General features: G+C 60.8%; 1 protein-coding gene across 1 annotated transcript; it reads left to right on the forward strand.

The window, feature by feature from the left end:
• The first annotated feature begins 5,540 nt into the window (after positions 1 to 5,540).
• EMILIN3 (elastin microfibril interfacer 3) lies at positions 5,541 to 11,094 on the forward strand. Its single transcript, XM_036826302.1, has 4 exons — positions 5,541 to 5,772; positions 7,053 to 7,175; positions 8,348 to 8,571; positions 8,834 to 11,094. Exons 1-4 carry the CDS (start codon positions 5,606 to 5,608, stop codon positions 10,618 to 10,620), a joined length of 2,301 nt encoding a protein of 766 aa, XP_036682197.1. The 5' UTR covers positions 5,541 to 5,605; the 3' UTR covers positions 10,621 to 11,094.
• Positions 11,095 to 11,114: the final 20 nt, after the last annotated feature.

Below are 11,114 nucleotides of genomic sequence, written 5' to 3' on the forward strand. Positions count from 1 at the left end.
TCACCCAGCCCCACCCTAATGTGCCGTCTGACGTCTGGTGTGCCTGGCACCTTCCAGAATCCTCCCCACACCCACAGACTGCTACCAAGGCCTGTCAGCTCTCTGTCCTGAAAGCCTTTGGGATTCACCCCGTTCCCCCCACCCAATCCCCCTCCCCATCCCTGTCAGCCTGGTGGTTGAATGTTGCAGGCGCTGCCTCCCTGGCGCCCTGCCTGCTCAGAGCAGTGGTAGCCAAGGGACATTTTTGGAGGCAGTTCTGTATGTGTCGTTCCCCTGCTGTAAAGTCCAGACTCTTCGGAGGGGATTCAAGGCCCCTCTTTTCTGGCGCCTGTCAGTCTCTCTTGGGGCCAGGCCCCCCCGCTGGAGCTCTGCCGGGCTCCTCAAACCCGCAGGCTGTCTCCTGCCCCCAGGCCTTGCACATGCTGCGCCCGCCACCTGGATGCTTTCTCCCCACAGTTGATCTCTAGTGGTGGTTGTCTGTGGAGATGTCTCTGATCCTTTCTCCCAACTCTGGTCACTTCTTCCTCTGCGATCCCATACCTCCCTGTGGTCCGTGACATAATGAGTATCGCATTCATTATCCCTCTCTGATTGCAGGGCTGTCTCCCTGTCTTGGGTTGGGTTTCCCAGAAGCACAGCTGGAAATAGGGATTCAGGAACATGAGATTTATGAAGGGAGGCCTCCCAGGAGAAATGCATATGGGAGGGAGGGAGGGAAGCAGGAGAGGGAAGGGGCAGAGCAAGAATGGGATCCCAGGTGGAGTCTAGATGTGGCCTGACTGGGGGGCAGGGGTGATCTGGGATATAACCACACTGCTGGACTGTCCCCTTGAGGTGAGGAGGGCAGCCCGTCATATCCCTGTATCAGCCAGTCACTGGCTGTGGGATGGGAGGGTTTGGAACTTCCCAGGGGAGGCGGCTCTCATTAGCCAATAGCAATCCGCAGGAGGGGCAGCTGTGGGCATTAGGCATTAGCAGTGGGGGTGGGGGGTGGGGATTTTGAGTGCACTGGCCAGGGACAGAGGCTCTGGCAGGGTACCACCAGCATCCACCACACCCCCTGTCAAGTGGGACCTTTGACAGATTCTGAATGAACGAGGAGTATGTGGATTCTTGACCCATCCAACCCTGACCTTCCCCAAGCCCACAGCTGCGATGTTGTCCTTGGAGGTCCTGCATTTCAGTGAGTGAAAGAAGCCCAGACATCCACCACCCAGGGAAGGACTCTGAGCCCGGCCCCAGGTGTCTCTTATGTGCCTGGCTGTGCAGATGGGACCTTTAGCCAATGTTCTCCATTAGTCCTCGTAGTCGACCATTTTACAGATGAGAAGACAGAGGCTCAGAGGGGTGAAGTGCCTCCATGAAGGTCATGGGACTTGTGACTGGAGGTCTGATTGACTCCTTCCGCCAGTGTGTGAAAGGCCTCAGAGCTGAGCCCCTCCTGCCCACCATGAGAGACTAGTCCCGGGTCATCTCTCAGCCCCACAGCCTGGCTCAGCTAAACCCAGGATCCCCAAGGGCCACATCTGGTATTTGCAATGGTTGGGAGGCCCACACATGTATTTTGCATATTATTTGCATAATGATCACATCTGGTTTGCATGTGTCCATGCTGAGGGCCCGTCAGCGCTGCACAATTTTGAAGTTGCTTCTAAGCAACTCTCATAAGGCCATCACCCGGGCTTTACTGAGTCCAATTTCCCGATTTCTGGACTCTCTCTCAGGCACTCACCTTGGGGCTGCATATCTACCCACTCCAGGTCCCAGAGAGGCCATGCTTCTGCCCAGCTGGAAGGGGCCACTCCAAACCCCTGCTCTGAAACGCATGTGGATTTGACAGTAACCTCTTCTGAAGGTGTGGGTGTAATCAAAATGCTAGCTGGGCTTTGAGCACGCTAACGTTTATGTTGAGGAGAGAGTGGGCCCGGGTAGAGCCTTGCTACACAGCACTTCCAAAGGTGCCTCATGTGCGGGAAGGCTGAGCTGCACAGGTGGCTCGGGGAAGGGGGAGGTGTGCTTCTCCCAGTGGCAGGGGCTCATCTGCAATGGGAAGGGCTTGTGCCAGAAAGTCAGCAGTTTCAGTGCTATTTCTGCCTCTTTCAGAGGAGCGACATTCCAGAAAATTTTGTGAGGCTCTCAATGATCTTGTGTGGTGGGGCCTCAACGAAAAAGGAGAACACATCCTGGAGCAGGTGGATGGAGCCCGGAGAGGGGAGAGGAACCGCCTCGGATTCTGAGAAGTGCGTGGAGGCAGGCAATGGGATGCCAGGCTCCACAGGAGCTATGTGTGAACGCACCATCTGTCTCACTGCAGCTTCCTGGGATCCATTCTCTCGTCTTCTCTGCTCTTAGGACGCAGTTCTTCCTACTGCCCCTGGGAGCCGGTGGAAGAAGGAAGGAAGCTCCGGAGTCTGGCAGACATGCCCACTTATGATCGCCCCCCTGAACCCTAAATGCAAGACTACACTCATTCCTGTCCAGGTTTATCTTGTCATCCTGATGGCATCCTCCATTTTTTCCTGAAGAGAGAGGTGGCACATCTGTCACCAGGGGATAAGGAAAGTTGGGAAAATCTGCTTCTGCACGTGTCTGGAAGTGGACTGGGGTAGACAGGCTGCGTCTGGATCTGGCTGTGCACGTCCCTGGGAACAGAAAGCCTGATCCCGTGTGTGGCCCCTCAGCCCACCTCCATCCAGGTGTGGAAACTCCAGCCCGAGTGGGGGGAGGACACGACCATCTGTCTTCCTCCCTTGCCTCTGGCCTCCCTAGTTTTCCTGTCTGGCAGATGCAAAGTGGCCTCATCATCTGTGGCGGGGGGGGGACCCCAGCCGCTGGCTGGATACAGCCAAGACCCCGAGCATCTCCTCCACCCATGTCCTCCTCCCCTATCAGGATGTGGCCCCAGTGCTGGCTCCCGAAACTGTTCCAATTAGAGAGGGAGCATGGTGTTTGATGTCAACCACCTGGGGAAGGGGGAAGCAGGGTCCATCTGTCCTTTCGGCCCTTTGTTATGTGGGCTTTTCCAAGTTCAGACAAGGCCCAGCCTCCTCCCTCTGAGTTGTGGGTCCCACATCTGGGTTGAGGAAGGGAGTGAAAGGAAGGGGTGGGACCCCTTGGAAAAGGATCAGAGCTCTGGGGCAGGGAGGTGGGGAGTTTTTTCCAGAGCCAGATGGGCAGTGCTGCCAGGCAGTCAGAACCCAGCCTAGGGGGAAGAGCCAGGCTCCACTCATCTTCCACTCAGATGTCTCTCACTTTCTGAGAAGTAGAAATTCAGTGGCTACAAGATCAAGATCATGTTATGGATACTGTGTATCTTGCCCAGCGAGATGGACATCTTTGTTAAAGTCTGGAGCACATTGGGTGGATTTGTGGCGGAGGATGAAGGCTGTCTTAGGCATCATTTGCTGGGATCAGAAACCCACTGGAGCTGGCTCAAGTGAAGTGGGTTATTGGAAGCAGACAGAGGAAGCCAGTCACCAAATGGCAACTCACCGTACTTCCCCCTGAGTACATAGCCCCTCCACTCTGCCCCATTCTCCTCCTGCAAGCTCTCTTCCTCAGCTTCCCTATAACTCCTGCGGAGCTATGGCTACAGGGTGCCCTGGCCTGTCCTCTCACTACCCCTCAGGGACCCTGTAGTGGGTTGAATGGCGTTCCCGCAAAATCCGTGTCCACCTAGAACCTTAGAATAGGACCTTATTTGGAAATAGGGTCTCTGAAGATGTAATTACTTAAGATGAGGTCAGACTGGATTAGACTGGGACCTAAATTCAATGACAGGTGACCTCGTAGGAGGAGAGGACCCAGAGACACAGAGAGATGAGGGCCTTGTGAAGAAGGCCATGTAGAGACAAGAGAGAAGGCCACGTGAAGACAGAAACAGACATTGGGAGATGCAGCTACAAGCCAAAGAGTGCCAAGGATGCCAGAAGCCACCAGAAGCTGCAAGAGGCCAGGAAGGAATCTTCCCTGTGACCCTGCTGGCACCTTGATTTCAGACTTTTAGCCTCTAGGATTGTGGAAGAATAAATTTCTGTTGTTTGAAGCCACTATATTTGTAGTAATTTGTTACAGCAGCCCTAGGAAACAAATAGAGTCTCCGCCTGGAAGCCGGATCACCCTCAGCCTCTGCGTTTCAATTTCAAAGCCCAGGAGAGAGAACAATTGGCCTGCTTGGCTCAGGTGTGTGCCGGCTCCACCTCTGCTCCAAGACCCGCGAGCCAGCATGGCTGGGAGAGGGCAGGGGCGCAGATGTGGGCTTCAGAACTGCCCTAGTCCAGCACCACTGATAGCATCGCTTTCCCCAAAGGGTGTGAATTCACATCTCAAAGTCCGGTTGGAGAGAGGCCTCTCCAGGTGTGCCTCAGGGTTCTGTGCCTTCTGCACACCTATCTTTACTTGGGGAAAGACACAGGTGGCTGTGATCACCTGTGTGGATGAGACCAAGCCAGGAAGAAGTGGCAGTCTGTTGGAGGACAGAAGCAGGATTCAAAAGGCTTTTTGCAGCTTAGAAAGCCGACAAGATGACCTTGAATGAGGATGGCTGTAAAGGTCAACTCTTGGGTTCCAAGAGTCAGTTTCACAAGGGAAATATGGAGGAAGCCTGACTTAACAGCAACTCCTTGTGAGAAAGACCTAAAGGTTTTCTTTGACCAGACACTGAAAATGGGCCAGTGCTGCAGTCCAGCCTGCTAAGAGCTTTAGTTGCACAAAGAGAAGCAGAGCACCTTTGGCTGGGCTGGAGGGGTGACGCGCGTTCAGGACTCCGTGCAGCCAGAGACCTGAGAGAGACAGAGATAAGATGCACTCCACCAGGAAACCAGAAGGACAGCCTGGCCACCAGACTGGGTTGCGGAGGATTCGCGAGCAGAGAGGGGTTAAGATGTCCGGGGAGGGATAGGCAGAGTTATCAGTTGTCCTGGGCACCTCGGGACAATGACGCTGCGGGGAGGCAGAGCTAGCCAACAGGGACGATCTGGGGCCTATTCCAAGGAAGTGGCTGCGAAGGTGTTGCTGGCGCGTCCCCAAACACGGTCATCTCAGCTTCAGAGCCCTGGACCGCGGTCCCCGGGCGCACACGGGTTTTTAAGAGCAGTGTGTCCCGCGGGTGGGCGCTCTTAGACGGCCCCGCGTCCAGGCCGGCCCCAGGGTTCTGGCTCTGCTTCTCGCCCGGGTGCACGCGGGAGACAGCGGCGGATGGGTGTGTTTGGGGGGCCTCCCGGGGCTCGACGGCCTGCGCCCCTGCCACCACGGGGCTGCTCTCTTCTTAACCTCTCGCTTGCAGGCGGCCCCTCGGGCGTCAGCTCGGAGCTGGGGCGGGGGGCCGGCGGCGGAGAGGGGGCCGGCGGAGGAGAGCGACGCGGCCCCAAGTTTATGCTAATCCGCGCAGAGCCCGCCTCCCGCCTCCCCTCGGCGGCCCCAGGCGCGAGCAGCGCCGGCCACTCGGCGGGACGCAGCCGCCGCGAAGCGCCAGGCGGCCGGGCCAGCGAGCTCCGGGGGCCGCGACCGGCGGCGCGACCCGGGCGGGCGAGCGGCGGGGCGGCGGGCGCACACCCGGCGGGACACACTGGCCCGCGCGGGGCCAGGTGGAGACCCGGGGGCCGCGATGGGTCGCCGCCGCCTGCCGGTCTGGCTGTGCGCCGTCGCGGCGCTGCTCTCGGGGGCGCAGGCCAAGGGCACCCCGCTCCTCGCGCGGCCCGCGCCGCCCGGTGCCTCCCGCTACAGCCTCTACACGACGGGATGGCGCCCGCGGCTGCGCCCGGGGCCGCACAAGTAAGCGCGGGCCGCGCCGCGGGCGGGAAGCGGGAGGGATGGGCCCGGGCGGCGGTCCCACCTGCCCCGGTCGCGCGCGGGGACCCCGAGCACCCCAGGACGAGCCCCCGCCCGGGCGGGCGCCCCACGCTCCGGGTGGCTGCGGGGCTGGCGAAGGAAAAGAAGCCGACGGGGCCTGGCGCGGCGGCTGGGGTACTGGCAGTGCCCGCGGAAACCTTTCCAGCGAAGTAACATTTTCCAGCTGCGCTGTGTGCAGACTCCGGGCGCTGTGGACCAGGTGGAGGGAGAGGAGGGAGGGCGGGCGGTCCGCGACGCGGAGCATGCGGGGCCACCCCCATCCCGTGCCAGGGCCTCTCATCTCTCCCCTGCCCCGCCAGGTAGGAGATGGAGGCCGTGCGCCCGGCGGCTCGACCCCTCCGTGCTCAGCCTGGACCCCTGCGACCCTTTGGGAGGCCCAACATAGCTGGGCCGGAGAGCCGGTGGGGGCTCCTGGGTCCTGGGCCCGTGTTGTGGCTCCAGAGCCCAATAGCAGTCCACAGGTGGTCGGCTTATGCCAGGCAGCAGCCTCCCTAGCCCTTGTGTCCTCCCCTGCCTCAGCTTCTGGTCTTTAGTAGCTTCAGGTGAGTTAGGGCCTCTGCCTGGGGTGCTAGCTGAATGTGAACTCTAGCTGAGTTTGAGAGGTATTATAGGAGGAGTGTACCCAGCCCATGGCTGACACTCAGTAGGCCTGGGCACATCAGAGCAGGCTTCCTGGAGGAGGTGGTACAAAAAGTGATCTGAGAGGGAGCAACCAGAAGCAAAGGCAGGGGTGGGAAAATTACAGGGTGGGATGTATTTTCCCAGGAGTCAGTCGGGAGGAAAGATGAGAAGTGTGGTCTCAAAGGCAGTATGTTGGGCTCTCAGAAGCTTCAATGCCGAGATGAGGAGTTGAGAGCCAGTGAAGGAGTTGGAGGAGGGTGGGGAGTGTGGCAAGGCTCTTGAGGGGAATCCAGGGTGGGCCTCTTCCCCAGGCAGGGAGGCAGCTGCACTGGGCTCCTGGTTCAGTACAGCACTTACTTAGCCCAGTGACCAGCCCACTGGCGAGGCTGGGATTGGAGAGACCAGCAGTGGGGCAGGACCCCAGGCCAAGGGCTCTGGATCCCGGGAACAAGAAGAAGGAAAAGAGGAGAGATGGGAGTCTGGTCTCCTTCCTAGGCCCACAGCTTGGGGAGGGGAGGAGTAGAAGCCTCAGTGGGCCTGGCACAGGCCAGATATTCCAAGGATGCCATTTCCCCCTGCAGGGCCCTCTGTGCCTACATTGTACACAGGAATGTGACCTGTGTCCTACAGGAGGGAGCGGAGAACTACATAAAGGCTGAATACCGGCAGTGTGGATGGGGGCCCAAGTGCCCCGGGACAGTCACGTGAGTGCACCCCCATCCCACCGACTCAGGATCCCTGGGCATAAGCCCCAGGCCTGCCTTCAGCTGAGGGTAGCAGCCAGCTCCACAAGGGTTATAACTCCTTGGACTCCAAAGAGCCTACCCCTGCCCCAACACAGGCCATTTGGAGGGGGCCGGGGGGCGAGCCAGGGCAGGCTCTGTTGGAGCCCCCAAGGGGACCCGGGGGAGGGCTCCCAGGGGAGAAGCAGCGCAAGGCAAGGAAGAAGCAGCAGAGGCAAGGGGGGGGTGGCTGGGGGCAGGGGAGAGCAGAGGGTCACACCAGCAATGGTTGATCCCTGGGTAGACTCAGGGAGGGTTGTGGTGACTGTGGAGAAGGCAGGCCAAGGGTGAGAGGAGGGAAGCCAGATTTCTGGGGCTTCGGCCAGACAGGTGGGCTGTGAGGACGTGTTGCATGCAGGTGTGATGCACATGTCTGTACTTGGAGACGTTCAAACATGTGCTTGAAAACAGACCTGTTTATTCCCATGTGTCAGTGGGTAAACAGGTACACGGCTGAACAGGGGAGAGAGTACATGTGGTGAGCGCTGCCCTGCACCCCTGGGCCTTCCCCGCTGTGCTCAAAATCAGAGGTGCCATTCCGCCAGCTTCTAGGACCAGAGCTGAATTCCCAGAGTAGGCCAGGAAGGAGGGGAAAGAACTAAGTGGCCCCCAGGTAGGGAGTGGCCCCCAGGCAGTGTGAAGGGCTGCCTGCCCCAGCTCTGGTGCTGTACCCCTCACCCACCCAGAGGGAGGGGCAGGGGTTTTGTCAAAAGTTTTCAAGGTACCCCCAAAGCCAGAGTGGAATTTCTGATGGCAGTATGAGCCAAAGGGTGTCCAAGTGGTCTTGGGAGTCTTGAGGCTAAATTCCCACTAGCCTTTCCCCAAGCAAACAAGATGGGGCAGGGCTTCTACCTGCCCCCTCCCCTAACGCATCTCTGAGCCTCCGCAAGGCCTACTTCCACCCCACCGCCTGTCACCTTAAGCACAGAAGAAGGAAAAATGCTGGTGGTGTAGTGAAGCTGGGAGACATCTAGACCTTCTGCCAATGTCTGGAGTGGCCCTGGACCCCAGCCAGGGGGCAAGGTCACTCGCCAGGAGGCAGGAGCCTCAGCCCACAGGTACAGAGCCCTGCCCTCTGCCCGCCCCTGGCCCAGGTACCGCACAGTGCTCAGACCCAAATACAAAGTGGGCTACAAGACAGTGACGGACCTCGCCTGGCGTTGCTGCCCCGGCCTCGCTGGAGAAGGCTGCCCCGAGCATCTCACGGACCATGCGGCCACCCCACCTCAGCCGGAGCCTGAGCCCCAGGTTCCCTCGGGGCAGGTGGGCCCAGGCCCCAGGCCCCTTCCTTCTAGCAGAGCAGCCTCGAGCCCCCACGGTGAGTCTGCCCATGGAGACCCTCGCCAAGGTGATCGGTTTCTGGGGACTGACACAAGCTGGCTGAGCCCGATCAGGGCTGGGGAGGGTGCATCTCATGCTGGACGTGAGGGTGAGCCCCCAGAGCCCCCTCCCACAGCTGGGGGAACCATACCCAGCAAGGTTGGCTCAGACCAGAAAACCTCTCAGGTGGCCCGGCAACAGGACAAGCTGAGAGAGCCAGGCCAGTGATGACCCTGGGGTTCTCTCCTCCTCTTTCCCAGGAAGGAAAGGCCCAGGGCTGTTTGGTGAACGGCTGGAACGCCTGGAGGGTGATGTCCAGCGCCTGGCACAAGCATATGGTACCCTCAGGGGCCTGGTGGCCAGCCACGAAGACCCCAACAGGGTGACTGGTGGCCCCAGTGCTCCTGCTGCCCCTGTGGGCTTCGGGGTCATCCCCGAGGGGTTTGTGAACCCCAGAGACAGAGCTGGAGGACCACTCACTCCTCCTCTGGATGAGATCCTGAGCAAGGTGACAGAGGTGAGCAGCACACTCCGGACCAAGGTGCAGCTGCTGGACGAGGTGCATGGACTGGCCCTCGGCCACGAGGCTCACCTGCAGCGGCTGCGGGAGGCCCCCCCGTCTCCGCTCACCTCCCTGGCGCTGCTGGAGGAGTATGTGGACCGACGGCTGCACCGACTCTGGGGGAGCCTGCTGGATGGCTTCGAGCAGAAGCTGCAGGGTGTCCAGAATGCGTGCGACCTACGGGTGCAGGAGGTGCGGCAGCAGTTGGAGGAGGGCCAGGCGGCCAGCCAGAGGCTGCACCAGAGCCTGGATGGCCGGGAGCTGGCCCTGCGCCAGGAGCTCTCACAGCTGGGTACCCGGCTGCAGGGCTTGGGCGTGGCTGGCAGGGGCAGCTGCTGTGGCCAGCTGGCCTTGATCAGTACCCGCGTGGACAGCCTCGAGAGGAAGCTGCAGGCAGTGACCGAGGCCCAGAGGGGCCACAGCCCCCCCGACGGGAATGACCTCACGCGGCTCTCTGCTGCCATGCTCGAGGGGGGCGTGGATGGGCTGCTGGAGGGCTTGGAGACCGTCAACGGCACAGAGGGTGGAGCCAGGGGCTGCTGTCTGGGGATGGAGGAGGGGGGCTGGGGTGTGCGTGGCTTCCACACCACGCTGGAAGAGCGCGTGCAGAGGCTGGAGGAACGCCTGCTGACGCTGGCTGGGGAGCCGAGCCACGATAGCGCTCCTCCAGGCAGATCGGCTCGGCCCCTCGTGCAGACGGAGCTGGCCGTGCTGGAACAACGGCTGCTTTCACTGGAGGCCTCGTGTACCCCTAGGACCACCTCAGCCATCCTGGACAATCTCGTGGCCGAAGTGAAGGCCTGGCAGAGCCGGAGCGAGGCCCTCCTACGCCAGGTGGCCAGCCATGCAGCCCTGCTCCAGCAGCTCAATGGCACCGTGGCTGAGGTCCAGGGGCAGCTGGCAGAAGCAACGGGCGGCTCCCTCCAAGGCGAGATCACCCTGCTCAAGGTCAATCTGAACTCTGTGAGCAAGTCGCTCACGGGCCTCAGTGACTCTGTCAGCCAGTATTCTGATGCCCTCTTGGCCGCCAACACATCCCTGGATGAGCGGGAACGCAAGGTGGAGGCTGAGGTCCACGCCATTCAGGAGCAGGTCAGCAGCCAAGGCTCGTGGCTTCGGGCCGGCCACAGGCAGGTCCTGAGCCTGCGGGGGCAGCTGGAGCAACTCAAGGCCGGCGTGGCCAGTGTGGCTGGCGGGCTGAGCCGCTGCCAGGACACAGCCCAGGAACTGCAGCTCGCGGTGGGCCACTTCGACCAGAGGGTGGCGCAAGTGGAAGGTACCTGTGGGAGGCTGGGCCTGCTGGCTGCGGGCCTGGACAGCTTGGCGGCTGAGTCCCTTGGGCCCAGGGAGGGCCTGTGGGACCACGTGGACCAGCTGAACCGCACGCTGGCCCAGCACGCAAAGGACATTGCCCGCCTCCGGGATGACCTGCTGGACTGCCGGGCCCAGCTGGCCGAGCAGGTCCGGGCAGGGCAGGCCGACTAGGTGGGCTGGACAGGCCAACCCCCAGATCCCGCCAACCCTGGGCACCCTCCCCCAGAGCCCAGCCTTGCCTAGCAGTGCCTCCCAGCCTCCCCTGGCCAGCGCGGATGCCATTTCAGAGGGCCCTGAGGGAACAGTGTTGGTCCAGCTCCACCTGACTGTCCAGGCACCAATATCCACGCTTGGTGCTGCACCAACTGGGCAATTCAGGATCGCGGTCAAGGCCAGTACGTCGTGCCTGCAGGCCGGGGTGGCCCCAAGAGACCGCACCATCCACGGTCTGTAAATTGCTGTTCTGCAGACACACCAGTTAGCATCTGTGCAGACCTTCAGGTCCCTTCTCAGACAGCAGTCTCTCTGCATCTCCCTTTGCCCATGGACAACAGCTCCAAGCCCTTAGAGGCTTCTGGTCCCCCTGTCCCCTTGGCTTCTCAGCCACCTGGGCTTGGTTTCTTCGGGAAGGTAGTGCTCACTGGCACTGTCCTCCCACCTGGCAG

Source organism: Balaenoptera musculus, chromosome 15, assembly GCF_009873245.2.
Source record: "Balaenoptera musculus isolate JJ_BM4_2016_0621 chromosome 15, mBalMus1.pri.v3, whole genome shotgun sequence".
Classification (NCBI taxonomy): domain Eukaryota; kingdom Metazoa; phylum Chordata; class Mammalia; order Artiodactyla; family Balaenopteridae; genus Balaenoptera; species Balaenoptera musculus.